General features: G+C 38.7%; 1 protein-coding gene across 1 annotated transcript; it reads right to left on the reverse strand.

Annotated features, from left to right (window-relative positions):
• Positions 1 to 570: 570 nt before the first annotated feature.
• LOC117333739 lies at positions 571 to 21,588 on the reverse strand. The gene is made up of 2 exons (XM_033893162.1): positions 21,310 to 21,588; positions 571 to 3,247 (listed from the first exon to the last, which is right to left on the reverse strand). Exons 1-2 carry the CDS (start codon positions 21,334 to 21,336, stop codon positions 2,594 to 2,596), a joined length of 681 nt encoding a protein of 226 aa, XP_033749053.1. The 5' UTR covers positions 21,337 to 21,588; the 3' UTR covers positions 571 to 2,593.
• Positions 21,589 to 21,634: the final 46 nt, after the last annotated feature.

Genomic DNA, 21,634 nt, shown 5'->3' on the forward strand with positions numbered 1-21,634 from the left:
CATCACAATAATCAAAATCCTCTGGTTCAGAAGAAAGACAAGCTCTCGTATAGGCGGTTGTTACTAAATTGTATTCAACCGTCGTGATAATTAATTGATTGACATTTAATCACTGCGTCTATTTGATAACGTACAATTTAAAACACAAACTGAACATGCGTTTGACTGGCTGAAAAACCGTGGTCGCGAGAACAATAACATACAAAAAGAAGTTTGCAACTGATTTGTACATGTAAGTTCAAACTATGTAACTATATATGATATTCATGTATGCGTACCGTGAATTTATTTATACGTACCTTTGATAAACTATACATGATATTGATGTATACGTACCGTGTAACTATAAATAGCATTCATGTATGCGTAACGTGTATTCATATAATATTCATGTTTGCATTATTTGTGATAAAAAAACCCAATTCGTCGACACTTTATCGGCTGAAAGGCTATCTGAAGTTTATTATCACAGATAATATTTTTTTATGTGGGTCCATGTTAAAACAGCCGCGAAGACACTACTTGACACACTACCCCCCCCCCCCCCCCCCCCCCCCCCCCCCCCCCTACAAAAGTTTATTGGGTGAGAATATTTATATATTTACTTACGATGTGTACTATGTAGACATGAATTATTTGGTAATCGACATTAAATGCATAATTTATCGCAAACACATTCTGGCTACATAGACACAATGATTCTGCTGTGTTTTTAAATTATACAATTTTAATAATAATACAAATAAAACAACTTACATATTTACAAAAGTGATTAAATGCTGTTTCAGATTTTATTAAAGCTACGGAACCTTCGTTAAGGCTGGTGTATATGTAAAACAATGAACAACACGGCAGGTCGATAACTAGGTACACGGTAAGACATCGAACCAACTAGCATTGTCGTGTTGTGTTGATCACAGTACCCATATACATAGTTTAGATTCAAGTCTTATTTCAACTAAACTTCGATTATAGTATCGTTTAGGGTTATAAATCCAGATTTGGAAATTGCTACGGTATAGGGTCGTTAAAATCAATAAAATCCGGTCCATTGTCGTTTCATTTCAAAATAGGCTTATGCAAATATCGGAATAAAAACACATGTTAATTCAATGGTAATATTTTGGTACAAAAATGCTTTAGTGTATTTAAAGGTTTGTATAATAGTTATAAGCAGGACGGGCATGACAAACAACTCATCACCGTATTTGTCATGGGATCTCCACACAGTACAGTTCTGTAACGCAATGGTGACAGTGACGGACGGACACGCAGTCCACTGTACTGTAACGCCATGGTGACAGTGATGGACAAACAGTCCACTGAACTGTAACGCCATGGTGACAGTGATGGACATACAGTCCACTGTACTGTAACGCCATGGTGACAGTGATGGACACACAGTCAACTGTACTGTAACGCCATGGTGACAGTGATGGACACACAGTCCACTGTACTGTAACGCCATGGTGACAGTGACGGACGGACACACAGTCCACTGTACTGTAACGCCATGGTGACAGTGACGGACACACAGTCCACTGTACTGTAACGCCATGGTGACAGTGATGGACACACAGTCAACTGTACTGTAACGCCATGGTGACAGTGATGGACACACAATCCACTGTACTGTAACGCCATGGTGACAGTGATGGACACACAGTCCACTGTACTGTAACGCCATGGTGACAGTGACGGACACACAGTCCACTGTACTGTAACGTAGTGGTGACAGTGGTGGACACACAGTCCACTGTACTGTAACGCCATGGTGACAGTGATGACACACAGTCCACTGTACTGTAACGCCATGGTGACAGTGATGGACACACAGTCCACTGTACTGTAACGCCATGGTGACAGTGATGGACACACAGTCCACTGTACTGTAACGCCATGGTGACAGTGATGGACACACATTTCACTGTACTGTAACGCCATGGTGACAGTGATGGACACACAGTCCACTGTACTGTAACGCCATGGTGACAGTGATGGACACACAGTCAACTGTACTGTAACGCCATGGTGACAGTGATGGACACACAGTCCACTGTACTGTAACGCCATGGTGACAGTGATGGACACACAATCCACTGTACTGTAACGCCATGGTCACAGTGACGGACACACAGTCCACTGTACTGTAACGCCATGGTCACAGTGATGGACACACAATCCACTGTACTGTAACGCCATGGTCACAGTGACGGACACACAGTCCACTGTACTGTAACGCCATGGTGACAGTGATGGACACACAATCCACTGTACTGTAACGCCATGGTCACAGTGACGGACACACAGTCCACTGTACTGTAACGCCATGGTGACAGTGATGGACACACAGTCAACTGTACTGTAACGCCATGGTGACAGTGATGGACACACAGTCCACTGTACTGTAACGCCATGGTGACAGTGATGGACACACAGTCCACTGTACTGTAACGCCATGGTCACAGTGAGTAACACAATAACCGAGTAACCAGATTATGTGACTGTCCACACATCTAATTTCGACTTTACATAACGACTTAATAATGCTGTGCCCATGAGTTTCAATACTTATAAAACGGTGGTATACATTTCAGAATTTACAATACCTATAAAACATACAGTTTTTATATCGCCACCATATCAGTTCTCTAGTGCCCATCATGGTGACATAGCTCCTTCTCTTTTTGTGTTTTCGTCGTCTTCGTTTCTTTTTGCTGTGAGTATGTTTGTTTACCTTCCCACATGTGGCCTGTTTGTACTGCCCAGTCATGTGTTGACAGAGACAGGCGACACTGACGGGTTCCAATGTGGGTACATGTTTACCCTTATATAACCGTAACACTGGCACGTTGATATAAAACTCCCTACAGCATCCTTTAGCACACGATTCACACAGACACCCAGCTACAGGAATGGTAACAGGGATTCTTTTCACGTCAAAGCCCACCTTTGTATACCAAGGACAAGTCGATGAGTCTCTTAATTCTGAGGTTTTATGCAAATTTGCTGGTTTACACGTCTTATTTACGTAAGTAGAGTCGTAACGAATGTCTCTTCTGTCTTTCTTGAATAAATCTGGGTGTTTGAAGCCAGTCAAAGTCGGGTCTCCGCTGTTAAAAGTTGGATTATATTCTGCAAACAACTGATAGTAGGCCATGATACCATGTTCCAGGTCTTCAAGTCTTTTATCGCTATAGCCATCAATAACGGTGACATGCTGGAGCAGGAATATCGTCCAAATTACCTACAATACGCAATCATTAATGCTATAAACTTTACATAAACAATCAACATACATCAATATCCACGTCTAAACATCTACAATATACAACCATCAAGGATAACGTCTAAACATCTACAATATACAACCATCAATGATAACGTCTAAACATCTACAATATGCAACCATCAATGTCCACGTCTAAACATCTACAATATACAACCATCAATAATAACGTCTAAACATCTACAATACACAACCATCAATGATAACGTCTAAACATTTACACTACACAACCATCAATAATAACGTCTAAACATCTACAATATACAACCATCAATGATAATGTCTAAACATCTACACTACACAACCATCAATGATAACGTCTAAACATCTACAATACACAACCATCAATATCCACGTCTAAACATCTACAATACACAACCATCAATGATAACGTCTAAACATCTACACTACACAACCATCAATAATAACGTCTAAACATCTACAATACACAACCATCAATGATAACGTCTAAACATTTACACTACACAACCATCAATAATAACGTCTAAACATCTACAATACACAACCATCAATATCCACGTCTAAACATCTACAATACACAACCATCAATGATAACGTCTAAACATCTACAATACACAACCATCAATGATAACGTCTAAACATCTACCATATACAACCATCAAGGATAACGTCTAAACATCTACATTACACAACCATCAATGATAACGTCTAAACATCTACAATACACAACCATCAATGATAACGTCTAAACATTTACACTACACAACCATCAATAATAACGTCTAAACATCTACAATATACAACCATCAATGATAATGTCTAAACATCTACACTACACAACCATCAATGATAACGTCTAAACATCTACAATACACAACCATCAAGGATAACGTCTAAACATCTACAATACACAACCATCAAGGATAACGTCTAAACATCTACAATATACAACCATCAATGATAACGTCTAAACATCTACAATATACAACCATCAATGTCCACGTCTAAACATCTACAATATACAACCATCAATAATAACGTCTAAACATCTACAATACACAACCATCAATGATAACGTCTAAACATTTACACTACACAACCATCAATAATAACGTCTAAACATCTACAATACACAACCATCAATGATAACGTCTAAACATTTACACTACACAACCATCAATAATAACGTCTAAACATCTACAATACACAACCATCAATATCCACGTCTAAACATCTACAATACACAACCATCAATGATAACGTCTAAACATCTACAATACACAACCATCAATGATAACGTCTAAACATCTACCATATACAACCATCAAGGATAACGTCTAAACATCTACACTACACAACCATCAATGATAACGTCTAAACATCTACAATACACAACCATCAATGATAACGTCTAAACATTTACAACTACACAACCATCAATAATAACGTCTAAACATCTACAATATACAACCATCAATGATAATGTCTAAACATCTACACTAAACAACCATCAATGATAACGTCTAAACATCTACACTACACAACCATCAATGATAACGTCTAAACATCTACAATATACAACCATCAATGATAATGTCTAAACATCTACACTACACAACCATCAATGATAACGTCTAAACATCTACAATACACAACCATCAATGATAACGTCTAAACATCTACAATACACAACCATCAATGATAACGTCTAAACATCTACAATATACAACCATCAATGTCCACGTCTAAACATCTACAATATACAACCATCAATAATAACGTCTAAACATCTACAATACACAACCATCAATGATAACGTCTAAACATTTACACTACACAACCATCAATAATAACGTCTAAACATCTACAATACACAACCATCAATGATAACGTCTAAACATTTACACTACACAACCATCAATAATAACGTCTAAACATCTACAATACACAACCATCAATATCCACGTCTAAACATCTACAATACACAACCATCAATGATAACGTCTAAACATCTACAATACACAACCATCAATGATAACGTCTAAACATCTACCATATACAACCATCAAGGATAACGTCTAAACATCTACACTACACAACCATCAATGATAACGTCTAAACATCTACAATACACAACCATCAATGATAACGTCTAAACATTTACACTACACAGCCATCAATAATAACATCTAAACATCTACAATATACAACCATCAATGATAATGTCTAAACATCTACACTACACAACCATCAATGATAACGTCTAAACATCTACAATACACAACCATCAATATCCACGTCTAAACATCTACAATACACAACCATCAATGATAACGTCTAAACATCTACAATACACAACCATCAATGATAACGTCTAAACATCTACCATAAACAACCATCAAGGATAACGTCTAAACATCTACACTACACAACCATCAATGATAACGTCTAAACATCTACAATATACAACCATCAATGATAATGTCTAAACATCTACACTACACAACCATCAATGATAACGTCTAAACATCTACAATACACAACCATCAATGATAACGTCTAAACATCTACAATACACAACCATCAAGGATAACGTCTAAACATCTACAATATACAACCATCAATGATAACGTCTAAACATCTACAATATACAACCATCAATGTCCACGTCTAAACATCTACAATATACAACCATCAATAATAACGTCTAAACATCTACAATACACAACCATCAATGATAACGTCTAAACATTTACACTACACAACCATCAATGATAACGTCTAAACATCTACAATACACAACCATCAATGATAACGTCTAAACATTTACACTACACAACCATCAATAATAACGTCTAAACATCTACAATACACAACCATCAATATCCACGTCTAAACATCTACAATACACAACCATCAATGATAACGTCTAAACATCTACAATACACAACCATCAATGATAACGTCTAAACATCTACCATATACAACCATCAAGGATAACGTCTAAACATCTACACTACACAACCATCAATGATAACGTCTAAACATCTACAATACACAACCATCAATGATAACGTCTAAACATTTACACTACACAACCATCAATAATAACGTCTAAACATCTACAATATACAACCATCAATGATAATGTCTAAACATCTACACTACACAACCATCAATGATAACGTCTAAACATCTACACTACACAACCATCAATGATAACGTCTAAACATCTACAATATACAACCATCAATGATAATGTCTAAACATCTACACTACACAACCATCAATGATAACGTCTAAACATCTACAATACACAACCATCAATGATAACGTCTAAACATCTACAATACACAACCATCAATGATAACGTCTAAACATCTACAATATACAACCATCAATGTCCACGTCTAAACATCTACAATATACAACCATCAATAATAACGTCTAAACATCTACAATACACAACCATCAATGATAACGTCTAAACATTTACACTACACAACCATCAATAATAACGTCTAAACATCTACAATACACAACCATCAATGATAACGTCTAAACATTTACACTACACAACCATCAATAATAACGTCTAAACATCTACAATACACAACCATCAATATCCACGTCTAAACATCTACAATACACAACCATCAATGATAACGTCTAAACATCTACAATACACAACCATCAATGATAACGTCTAAACATCTACCATATACAACCATCAAGGATAACGTCTAAACATCTACACTACACAACCATCAATGATAACGTCTAAACATCTACAATACACAACCATCAATGATAACGTCTAAACATTTACACTACACAGCCATCAATAATAACATCTAAACATCTACAATATACAACCATCAATGATAATGTCTAAACATCTACACTACACAACCATCAATGATAACGTCTAAACATCTACAATACACAACCATCAATATCCACGCCTAAACATCTACAATACACAACCATCAATGATAACGTCTAAACATCTACAATACACAACCATCAATGATAACGTCTAAACATCTACCATAAACAACCATCAAGGATAACGTCTAAACATCTACACTACACAACCATCAATGATAACGTCTAAACATCTACAATATACAACCATCAATGATAATGTCTAAACATCTACACTACACAACCATCAATGATAACGTCTAAACATCTACAATACACAACCATCAATAATAACGTCTAAACATCTACAATACACAACCATCAATGATAACGTCTAAACATCTACAATACACAACCATCAATGATAACGTCTAAACATCTACAATACACAACCATCAATGATAACGTCTAAACATCTACAATATACAACCATCAATAGTAACGTCTAAACATCTACAATATACACATCAATGATAACGTCTAAACATCTACAATACACAACCATCAATAGTAACGTCTAAACATCTACAATATACAACCATCAATGTCCACGTCTAAACATCTACAATATACAACCATCAATGATAATGTCTAAACATCTACCATAGACAACCATCAATTATCACGTCTTAATATCTACAATACACAACCATCAATGATAACGTCTAAATATCTACAATATAGACATCAATGATAACGTCTAAACATCTACAATACACAACCATCAATGATAACATCTCAATATCTACAATACAAAACTATCAATGATAACGTCTAAATATCTAGGGGATACGTACTTTTCAAAAATATTACGAAGTTCATCTGTATATCGGAAAAACCGATGCAAAGGAAGAAAGTTTTTAGTCATTCAGAATCATGGACTAATCGTGTCAGATGAAGTTTTCACCATCTGAGCTTGGACTCATTAGTAAACTCATCTTACCAATATTAGGATTTTCATTAAGCGTTGTGCATACTCACATATATATAAAATGTTTGTAAGCATTCGCTCGGCCTTTTTTAGATTACAAGTTACAAAAATAGTTTGCTCTTCTGTTATTATGTTCTTTAAAGACACGATCCATGGTATTTGTAAATAAATCCAATGTTATAACGATCTCCGAAATATTCAAAACATTAAAAAAATCTCTTTAAAAATCTCACAGACTAAGTGTTGTAGATGGAACTACATTTTGTTTGTATGGTTGTTATGACGGTTGCTAAGAACCTGTTAAGAACTGTCTGACAACTTCCCACGAAAACAGCGGTTCTCTCCGATGTCAATCCCAGGTAAAAACATGAAAAAAGTACATTTTGTTTTTAAATATCTATTGCGTGCTTTAACTAATAAATCAAAAATAATAATACAGATATAAGAAATGGATTTTTTAACATTCATGAGCTCATAACAACATTGGCTGCGTGACATAGCTAACACGATTCATTGAATATGTCCAGAGGCCAATGTTGTTATGACTTCATGAATGTTGAAAAATGGTCGAAATATTTTTGTTCCGTGTGAATATACCGTTTATCTTGTACATATATGAGATGAGATGAACTCAAATTCATAGAAATTTCTGCATTCAAATTAAAACAACAGTTCAGCGCGCTTTTAAGCTATTTCCATAGTACAATGTTTTTTCAGTGCACTATCTGTATATTTTAAGAAATACGTGCTAGATTCTGTTTGGTTTACTTTACACTTAATTTCATATTATGCTTCAAACATGGTCACTAATGTAATTTTCCTTATTTTTTTCTTCTTTTTTATTCTATAGAATTTGATTTAATGGGACTTTGCTCCCAGTAACAAAACTAATAACTAACATCCCCAAACAAACAACAAAGCAAACAAATGCAATTACTTTCAGGTGAGGGTTATGCTTAGTAAAATGATTACTTTATGCTGGCAATAACAAAATCTGTGACATGCGCGAGAAAGAAGTATTGCGAGCAGGACATTTATGTCTGGTGACAATGTCGCTACACCAACAAACGCTATAGATAAAGTAAATCTAAACATTTGACTGTCTTGCTGTGGTGTCAACAGTCGACATAAGCCACAAAGCTTGTATGAGATTTATAGAAAAGTCAGATGTTTTTATTCGAATATATTTTATTGATACAACAAAGGGATTGAACAACATGCCAGTCTATTTAATCTCTCTTCGTGGCTATTAGCATACTTTTGATAGTTGAAGACACCAAATACAATATTTACATACATAAGCACTCACCACATCTCACTTGAGTATATTTATTACAAGACGAAATTAAAATAATTAACCTTGATTGATATTTTCACATGTTGACAAAAGAACATTCCTCGAGTTTAACTTTAACGGAACCGCGATTCCTATCGCTAGTTCTCACAAGTATTTTAGAGTTAATATTAGTTAGTGAGGGTGCTAAATTGAGTGTCCATATCAACAGTATTGTAAGTAAAACTAAAACACATTTATCAACTCTTAGGAAACTTTGATGTATTTTAGACTGGAAAAACCTAGAGAAATATTGTTTTTGGTGTACGTGCGGTCTCTTTTAGAATATGCATGTGAAGTTTGGGATAATTACTGGGATAATTACAGCGAAGAAGACAACGACGCTGCTGATAACATATAGTATGAAGCCGCCAGAATTATTACAGGTTTGGCTATTTTTAAAAGTAAATATCGACTACCACAGGAAATGAATTGGCATTCCTTAATAGAAAGAAAAGAAAACTCAGTCTTTTTTATAGCATCCAGTCACGTAATTCACCAAAATATCTTTTGTCTCTTCTTCCCCCGAAAGTGTCTGATCTGTCTGGTTATAATCTCAAAATATCAAATTCCTCATTATCCTCGTAGTCTATCAATGCCTTCTGTTATACCTAATACCTGTAATTTATGGAATAAGATGTCACTGGGAAAAAGAAATCGTGACACTTTAAACACAGTTTAAAAGATCAATCGAACCTTCGTACGGTAAAAGGAGAGTGATAATTTCACATCATTCGTAATAATTCTAGTAATCCTAACAATGATTTATTAGGTGTCAACCTAATTGACAATGGGTCTTGTCGATGGCTCCATAGTATAAGCCTTAGACACCTACAAAAGCTATCATGGTATAGCAATACTACATACGAAAGCCTTATGTATGGTGATAATTCCTTCGATAAAAATTAAACGAGTCTATTTGTAAATTTGGTTATACTTTATTGTTAAAACCGAAAGATTTATATAAGTACGTGGACAATCAAAAATACATATTTAATATTCATAATGTCATCTGCCTGCCTGTTATCTTTAACAATGTATTTCTTTCGCTCTCTCTTCCTCCACGCATCCTTTTTCCTTTTTCTGCTCTGTTTAAGATACTATAATAAAATTAATGCTGTTTATCATTATTTGCCATGTTTTGCATATGTATAATTGTATAAGAGAACATTGATAAGTTGGGATAAGTTGCGTCCAACCTTTTCGTGTATTAATTGCAATAAAATTGAATATAATTAAAGTCACCCACTCGGCCACCGCGGCCCCTACTAATATACTAGGATTTATCTTAAGAACATGGAACATGTGCCTTGAAATAAGTTAAAAACTTAAATGTAAATAAACTAAAAGAAACAGAAAAAAAATATGTAAGAACACAAACAAATACTGCACACGTGAACTCAATCACTTTAACACCCTACTGGCATGTGTTTGTTATTATATTCAATATAGTTTATAAGCGTTTCAAATAAATGTGCAGTTAGGCAGTCCATATAACAAATTACACTTGTTTAAAGGATACAGGTATATGTATATGCCTTTTTGTTATCTAATAGTAAAACACTACTTTTTCAATAATTAAATACATTACTAATATTGACATTATTCCATCACATCTTATGTGTCATGACCACATGAAGTCCCTAGACACCTGTGGTCAATAAGCCTCGATATATTACACATATATATTGATTATCCAGTATGAACAGAAATAATGAATTTATCTTACAGATTACACATAATACCTCCACCACTTACAGCATGTTTACATTTGATTGGATTTATTATATTTGAACCGTCCTGAAGCACATTAATGTAATCAGACTCGCATGTCACACTAGCCTGTATTCAGGGTCATCTATATAGGAGAAGAATGTTGAATTTCAAACACGAATAAATATCTACAAATGCACAAAAAATGTAATGTAATATACCAAAATGTTTGACATTAAATTTCTCAAAATCACCAATGATGACTGTGGATCCTAACAGTATCTTCTGTAGAGTTACTTTGTGGTCAGATGTAACATACTAGGCACATTCAATAATCAACCATCCTGTTACGCTCACAAGTGTCTATAGCATATGATCAGAGTATTTGTTTGACCGGATATGATTTTGTGTACGTATAAACACTGATGTCGTTTTGACCTTGAAATGCAAATGGCATCTGTGAATAATATTACACAAATATGTCATAAAGGGAGGCATTTTAATTAATACACAGCTGATATATCATACTTTTAAGACATCGATGATCAGAGTAAGAAAGACGTTTTTAAGACAAATTGTTAAACTGGTGAGCTTGGAGTCTTTTCATAAATATGCATTTTTTACCCCAGCGGCTTTACTCAGCGGCTGAACATTTAACTTTAAAAGTCTTCTTGCCTTGCCTAAATTTCTTGATAGCGTCTCATAAGAGCGTTTTGATAGTTAATATACCTCCTTATCTACTATATCTGTGCGATATTATCAAAAATAGGATCAGTGTTTATACATATTATAAAGTCAAAGTTGGTAAAACCAATGCTTTAGACAATTGTGAGCAAAACTTTGTGATGCAATAACCTGATTGTGCCCCACTGAAATATGCATTTTTCGCATGTTTTGTTGAAATTTACAAACAGCCAAATAATTTACAAGTAAACCGTCAGGCCCGTGGCTTGTCATGATACACACTAAAACATTATCAAGTAACTGCTCTTAAATTGCATCACAGAAGGAATTTATAAGCTTGTAAATCTCACTGTTTTTTTCCGGATTTGCTGTTTAGATGCCCCTTACGATACAACATACAGTCTAGCCTATGTTTATTTAGGGACCAGAGGTGGAGAGATAACTCATAACAAGGGATCTACTAGGTATTACGTGTGACATGTTCATAGTTAAAACAGCAAATCCAGTCAAAACAGTGATATTTTACAAGGCTATAAATCCCTACTAGGGTCAATTTAACAGAAGTAACTTGATAAACGTTTAATATGTATCATGTCAAACTCTGGGTCTTACTTGTGACATTTAATGTGTTATGTTGTTTGTAAATTTCAACAAAACATGAGTAAAATGCATGTTTCAGGGGGACATAAATAGCTCAATTGTATCGCATTCATTACTCAAATAGCCATGTCGTTTAGCTAACGAACGTCCAAAGCACAAAATAAGAGCATTGGTTTGACTACAATTGACTTTATTATATATGTATTACCACTGATTTTATTTTGACCTTGAAATGCAAATAGCGGTTGTGAATAATATATCACATAATTAAGGCATATATGGAGGCATTTCAAACGTCAAAAATGTTCTTTTTAGGCAATATGAAGAACTCTAGACATTGCAGGAAGACCGTTTTTAGGAAAACATGTTCATCCGTTGAGTTTCGAGTAAAATATGTACATTTCTGTAAAATGCCCATAACTCACCAGTTTACAATTTGTCTTAAAAAGGTCATTCTTACTATAATCAGATGTCTTAAAAGTATGATAGCTTTTTTATTGACTGAAATGCCTCCCAATATGTCATATTTGTGTAATATCATTCACAGCAGCCATTTGCGTTTCAGCGTCAAAACAAAATAAGTGCTTATCCCTGCATTAAGTCAAATCCGGTGGAACAAATGCTCCTACCATGTGCTATAGACACTTGTGAGCACAACAGAAGTGATATTTTTCAGGCTGGTTATTTTTGTGACTTAAAATTATTCCATGCTACATCTTACCACAAGGTAACTCTATAGAAGACATTATGAGCAATTATTTGTGAATTGAAGACACTATATGTCCAAACAAACATTTAGGTATATTACATGACTATTTTTGTGCAAATTGTTAGATATTTATTCGTGTTTGCAAACTCAATATTAGTTTACCATATAAATAACCCTTAACACATTTTTTGGCATCAATTTTCTACTTCGACAGCCTAAAATAGACGTTTCATTACCTGGCCATAATCGACATTAACATTGTACGAGACTAATCGGTCCTCCCGGTCTATGTCTATAGTAACACTATAACGGGGACCAGACTAATCCGTCCTCCCGGTCTGTGTCTATAGTAACACTATAACGGGGACCAGACTAATCAGTCCTCCCGGTCTATGTCTATAGTAACACTATAACGGGGACGAGACTAATCAGTCCTCCCGGTCTATGTCTATAGTAACACTATAACGGGGACGAGACTAATCCGTCCTCCCGGTCTATGTCTATAGTAACACTATAACGGGGACGAGACTAATCAGTCCTCCCGGTCTATGTCTATAGTAACACTATAACGGGGACGAGACTAATCCGTCCTCCCGGTCTATGTCTATAGTAACACTATAACGGGGACGAGACTAATCGGTCCTCCCGGTCTACGTCTATAGTAACACTATAACGGGGACGAGACTAATCCGTCCTCCCGGTCTATGTCTATAGTAACACTATAACGGGGACGAGACTAATCAGTCCTCCCGGTCTATGTCTATAGTAACACTATAACGGGGACGAGACTAATCAGTCCTCCCGGTCTATGTCTATAGTAACACTATAACGGGGACGAGACTAATCAGTCCTCCCGGTCTATACATGTATCTATAGTAACACTATAACGGGGACCAGACTAATCAGTCCTCCCGGTCTGTGTCTATAGTAACACTATAACGGGGACGAGACTAATCGGTTCTCCCGGTCTATGTCTATAGTAACACTATAACGGGGACGAGACTAATCCGTCCTCCCGGTCTATGTCTATAGTAACACTATAACGGGGACGAGACTAATCCGTCCTCCCGATCTACGTCTATAGTAACACTATAACGGGGACGAGACTAATCCGTCCTCCCGGTCTATGTCTATAGTAACACTATAACGGGGACGAGACTAATCGGTCCTCCCGGTCTATGTCTATAGCAACACTATAACGGGGACCAGACTAATCAGTCCTCCCGGTCTATGTCTATAGTAACACTATAACGGGGACGAGACTAATCAGTCCTCCCGGTCTATGTCTATAGTAACACTATAACGGGGACGAGACTAATCGGTTCTCCCTGTCTATGTCTATAGTAACACTATAACGGGGACGAGACTAATCAGTCCTCCCGGTCTATGTCTATAGTAACACTATAACGGGGACGAGACTAATCCGTCCTCCCGGTCTATGTCTATAGCAACACTATAACGGGGACCAGACTAATCAGTCCTCCCGGTCTATGTCTATAGTAACACTATAACGGGGACGAGACTAATCGGTCCTCCCGGTCTATGTCTATAGTAACACTATAACGGGGACGAGACTAATCAGTCCTCCCGGTCTATGTCTATAGTAACACTATAACGGGGACGAGACTAATCAGTCCTCCCGGTCTATGTCTATAGTAACACTATAACAGGGACGAGACTAATCCGTCCTCCCGGTCTATGTCTATAGTAACACTATAACAGGGACGAGACTAATCCGTCCTCCCGGTCTATGTCTATAGTAACACTATAACGGGGACGAGACTAATCAGTCCTCCCGGTCTGTGTCTATAGTAACACTATAACAGGGACGAGACTAATCCGTCCTCCCGGTCTATGTCTATAGTAACACTATAATGGGGACGAGACTAATCAGTCCTCCCGGTCTATGTCTATAGTAACACTATAACGGGGACGAGACTAATCGGTCCTCCAGGTCTATGTCTATAGTAACACTATAACGGGGACGAGACTAATCGGTTCTCCCTGTCTATGTCTATTGTAACACTATAACAGGGACGAGACTAATCCGTCCTCCCGGTCTACGTCTATAGTAACACTATAACGGGGACGAGACTAATCAGTCCTCCCTGTCTATGTCTATAGTAACACTATAACGGGGACGAGACTAATCGGTCCTCCCGGTCTATGTCTATAGTAACACTATAACGGGGACGAGACTAATCAGTCCTCCCGGTCTATGTCTATAGCAACACTATAACGGGGACGAGACTAATCAGTCCTCCCGGTCTGTGTCTATAGTAACACTATAACGGGGACGAGACTAATCCGTCCTCCCGGTCTATGTCTATAGTAACACTATAACGGGGACGAGACTAATCCGTCCTCCCGGTCTATGTCTATAGCAACACTATAACGGGGACCAGACTAATCAGTCCTCCCGGTCTGTGTCTATAGTAACACTATAACGGGGACGAGACTAATCCGTCCTCCCGGTCTATGTCTATAGCAACACTATAACGGGGACCAGACTAATCAGTCCTCCCGGTCTATGTCTATAGTAACACTATAACGGGGACGAGACTAATCGGTCCTCCCGGTCTATGTCTATAGTAACACTATAACGGGGACGAGACTAATCCGTCCTCCCGATCTACGTCTATAGTAACACTATAACGGGGACGAGACTAATCGGTTCTCCCGGTCTATGTCTATAGTAACACTATAACGGGGACGAGACTAATCCGTCCTCCCGGTCTATGTCTATAGTAACACTATAACGGGGACGAGACTAATCCGTCCTCCCGATCTACGTCTATAGTAACACTATAACGGGGACGAGACTAATCCGTCCTCCCGGTCTATGTCTATAGTAACACTATAACGGGGACGAGACTAATCGGTCCTCCCGGTCTATGTCTATAGCAACACTATAACGGGGACCAGACTAATCAGTCCTCCCGGTCTATGTCTATAGTAACACTATAACGGGGACGAGACTAATCAGTCCTCCCGGTCTATGTCTATAGTAACACTATAACGGGGACGAGACTAATCGGTTCTCCCTGTCTATGTCTATAGTAACACTATAACGGGGACGAGACTAATCAGTCCTCCCGGTCTATGTCTATAGTAACACTATAACGGGGACGAGAACTAATCGGTCCTCCCGGTCTATGTCTATAGTAACACTATAACGGGGACGAGACTAATCGGTTCTCCCGGTCTATGTCTATAGTAACACTATAACGGGGACGAGACTAATCGGTCCTCCAGGTCTATGTCTATAGTAACACTATAACGGGGACGAGACTAATCGGTTCTCCCGGTCTATGTCTATAGTAGCACTATAACGGGGACGAGACTAATCGGTTCTCCCTGTCTATGTCTATAGTAACACTATAACGGGGACGAGACTAATCAGTCCTCCCGGTCTATGTCTATAGTAACACTATAACGGGGACGAGACTAATCCGTCCTCCCGGTCTATACATGTATCTATAGTAACACTATAACGGGGACGAGACTAATCGGTCCTCCCGGTCTATGTCTATAGTAACACTATAACGGGGACGAGACTAATCAGTCCTCCCGATCTACGTCTATAGTAACACTATAACGGGGACGAGACTAATCGGTCCTCCCGGTCTATGTCTATAGCAACACTATAACGGGGACCAGACTAATCGGTCCTCCAGGTCTATGTCTATAGTAACACTATAACGGGGACGAGACTAATCGGTTCTCCCTGTCTATGTCTATAGTAACACTATAACGGGGACGAGACTAATCGGTCCTCCAGGTCTATGTCTATAGTAACACTATAACGGGGACGAGACTAATCGGTTCTCCCTGTCTATGTCTATAGTAACACTATAACGGGGACGAGACTAATCAGTCCTCCCGATCTACGTCTATAGTAACACTATAACGGGGACGAGACTAATCGGTCCTCCAGGTCTATGTCTATAGTAACACTATAACGGGGACGAGACTAATCGGTTCTCCCTGTCTATGTCTATAGTAACACTATAACGGGGACGAGACTAATCAGTCCTCACGGTCTATGTCTATAGTAACACTATAAATGGGACGAGACTAATCCGTCCTCCCGGTCTATGTCTATAGTAACACTATAACAGGGACGAGACTAATCCGTCCTCCCGGTCTATGTCTATAGTAACACTATAACGGGGACGAGACTAATCAGTCCTCCCTGTCTATGTCTATAGTAACACTATAACGGGGACGAGACTAATCGGTCCTCCCGGTCTATGTCTATAGTAACACTATAACGGGGACGAGACTAATCCGTCCTCCCGGTCTATGTCTATAGTAACACTATAACGGGGACGAGACTAATCAGTCCTCCCGGTCTATGTCTATAGTAACACTATAACGGGGACGAGAACTAATCGGTCCTCCCGGTCTATGTCTATAGTAACACTATAACGGGGACGAGACTAATCGGTTCTCCCTGTCTATGTCTATAGTAACACTATAACGGGGACGAGACTAATCAGTCCTCCCGGTCTATGTCTATAGTAACACTATAACGGGGACGAGACTAATCGGTCCTCCCGGTCTATGTCTATAGTAACACTATAACGGGGACGAGACTAATCCGTCCTCCCGGTCTATGTCTATAGTAACACTATAACGGGGACCAGACTAATCAGTCCTCCCGATCTACGTCTATAGTAACACTATAACGGGGACCAGACTAATCAGTCCTCCCGGTCTATGTCTATAGTAACACTATAACGGGGTCGAGACTAATCAGTCCTCCCGGTCTATGTCTATTGAAACACTATAACGGGGACGAGACTAATCGGACATCACAATAACCTCCCTAGTATGATTCTGCCTTCCTTCCTGACGTCACAATAACCTCCCTAGTATGATTCTGTCTTCCTGACATTACAATAACCTCCCCAGTCTAAATCTGTCTTCCTGACATCACAATAACCTCCCTAGTCTGATTCTGTCTTCCTGACATCACAATAACCTCCCTAGTCTGATTCTGTCTGCCTGACATCACAATAACCTCCCTAATCTGATTCTGTCTTCCTGACATCACAATAACCTCCCCAGTCTGATTCTGTCTTCCTGACATCACAATAAACTCCCCAGTCTGATTTTGTCTTCCTGACATCACAATAACCTTCTTGGTCTGATTCTGTCTTCCTGACATCACAATAACCTTCTTGGTCTGATTCTGTCTTCCTGGCATTACAATAAACTCCCCTGACTCATTTTGTCTTCCTGACATCACAATAACCTCCCTAGTCTGATTCTGTCTTCCTGACATCACAATAACCTCCCTAGTCTGATTCTGTCTTCATGACATCACAATAACCTCCCCAGTCTAATTATATCTTCCTGACATCACAATAACCTCCCTAGTCTGATTCTGTCTTCCTGACATCACAATAACCTCCCTAGTCTGATTCTGTCTTCATGACATCACAATAACCTCCCCAGTCTAATTATATCTTCCTGACATCACAATAACCTCCCTAGTCTGATTCTGTCTTCCTGACATCACAATAACCTCCCCAGTCTGATTCTATCTTCCTGACATTACAATAACCTCCCCAGTCTGATTCTATCTTCCTGACATCACAATAACCTCCCCAGCCTGATTCTGTCTTCCTGATATCAAATTACCGTCCAAGTCTGATTCTGTCTGCCTGACATCACAATAACCTCCCCAGCCTGATTCTGTCTGCCTGACATCAAATTACCGTCCAAGTCTGATTCTGTCTGCCTGACATCAAATTACCGTCCAAGTCTGATTCTGTCTTCCTGATATCAAATTACCGTCCAAGTCTGATTATGTCTGCCTGACATCAAATTACCGTCCAAGTCTGATTCTGTCTTCCTGACATCAAATTACCGTCCAAGTCTGATTCTGTCTGCCTGACATCAAATTACCGTCCAAGTCTGATTATGTCTGCCTGACATCAAATTACCGTCCAAGTCTGATTCTGTCTTCCTGACATCAAATTACCGTCCAAGTCTGATTATGTCTGCCTGACATCAAATTACCGTCCAAGTCTGATTCTGTCTTCCTGTCATCACAATAACCTTCTTGGTCTGATTCTGTCTTCCTGACATCACAATAACCTTCTTGGTCTGATTCTGTCTTCCTGACATCACAATAACCTCCCCAGTCTGATTCTGTCTGCCTGACATCACAATAACCTCCCCAGTCTGATTCTGTCTGCCTGACATCACAATAACCTCCCCAGTCTGATTCTATCTTCCTGATATCACAATAACCTCCCTAGTCTGATTCTGTCTGCCTGACATCACAATAACCTCCCCAGTCTGATTCTGTCTGCCTGACATCACAATAACCTCCCCAGTCTGATTATATCTTCCTGACATCACAATAACCTCCCCAGCCTAATTCTGTCTGCCTGACATCAAATTACCGTCCAAGTCTGATTCTGTCTTCCTGACATCACAATAACCTCACTAGTCTGATTCTGTCTTCCTGACATTACAATAACCTCCCTAGTCTGATTTTATCTTCCTGACATCACAATAACCTCCCCAGTCTGATTCTATCTTCCTGACATCACAATAACCTCCCCATTCTGATTCTGTCTTCCTGACATCACAATAACCTCCCTAGTCTGATTCTGTCTTCCTGACATCACAATAACCTCCCCAGTCTGCTCGTGTCGTCCTGGCATCACAATAACCTCCCTAGTCTGATTCTGTCTTCCTGACATCACAATAACCTCCCCAGTCTGATTCTGTCTTCATGACGTCACAATAACCTCCCTAGTCTGATTCGGTCTTCCTGACATCACAATAACCTCCCCAGTCTGATTCTATCTTCCTGACATCACAATAACCTCCCTAGTCTGATTCTGTCTTCCTGACATCACAATAACCTCCCTAGTCTGATTCTGTCTTCCTGACATCACAATAACCTCCCCAGCCTGATTCTGTCTTCCTGGCATTACAATAAACTCCCCTGACTCATTTTGTCTTCCTGACATCACAATAACCTCCCTAGTCTGATTCTGTCTTCCTGACATCACAATAACCTCCCTAGTCTGATTCTGTCTTCATGACATCACAATAACCTCCCCAGTCTAATTATATCTTCCTGACATCACAATAACCTCCCTAGTCTGATTCTGTCTTCCTGACATCACAATAACCTCCCTAGTCTGATTCTGTCTTCATGACATCACAATAACCTCCCCAGTCTAATTATATCTTCCTGACATCACAATAACCTCCCTAGTCTGATTCTGTCTTCCTGACATCACAATAACCTCCCCAGTCTGATTCTATCTTCCTGACATTACAATAACCTCCCCAGTCTGATTCTATCTTCCTGACATCACAATAACCTCCCCAGCCTGATTCTGTCTTCCTGATATCAAATTACCGTCCAAGTCTGATTCTGTCTGCCTGACATCACAATAACCTCCCCAGCCTGATTCTGTCTGCCTGACATCAAATTACCGTCCAAGTCTGATTCTGTCTGCCTGACATCAAATTACCGTCCAAGTCTGATTCTGTCTTCCTGATATCAAATTACCGTCCAAGTCTGATTCTGTCTGCCTGACATCAAATTACCGTCCAAGTCTGATTCTGTCTTCCTGACATCAAATTACCGTCCAAGTCTGATTCTGTCTGCCTGACATCAAATTACCGTCCAAGTCTGATTATGTCTGCCTGACATCAAATTACCGTCCAAGTCTGATTCTGTCTTCCTGACATCAAATTACCGTCCAAGTCTGATTATGTCTGCCTGACATCAAATTACCGTCCAAGTCTGATTCTGTCTTCCTGTCATCACAATAACCTCCCCAGTCTGATTCTGTCTGCCTGACATCAAATTACCGTTCAAGTCTGATTATTTCATCATGCATAGCAGCATTTTTAATGACTTTACTGAACAAGACACTAAAATGGGTGTAAAACTAGCAGCTTCTTTTTAGTTTTATTATAAAAAAATATTAATGTCTTGCTGTGATTGTCTGTGTATTGGGACTGTATGTTATGCACACATGGCCAGATGTGCGTATTATCCTTGTTTATAACCTAGCCATGTATTCCTAGCCTAGGTATAAATATAATCCGATATCTGAGATTAAAACATATCCCGCCGAATGAGAAATAATTGTACCTACCTGTATAAGGAAATCCATGTCCGTCATCCTTTCGGATATGTTATGGGTGATAGGAAAGGTTTCCCCTCACATGTCCGAACACACTGGGGCCAAACCCACGACACTGTGAGGCCAATTTTCGATTATTTTCATATATCAAATTAATCCAATAGACGTGGCCATGACAACATATTGGGGAGGAGACAGGTGACACGATCCTGGAAACTCCCTGGGCGCTGCGCCTTAGATTGGTATCCGGAGGAGTTAGAGCGAGAGAATACCTCGCTAAGGATCACAGGTACTAACACGTTGGTGTGTATCTAGCTGTTCGGCAAGGCCACCTAAA

This window comes from Pecten maximus, chromosome 8 (assembly GCF_902652985.1).
Source record: "Pecten maximus chromosome 8, xPecMax1.1, whole genome shotgun sequence".
Classification (NCBI taxonomy): domain Eukaryota; kingdom Metazoa; phylum Mollusca; class Bivalvia; order Pectinida; family Pectinidae; genus Pecten; species Pecten maximus.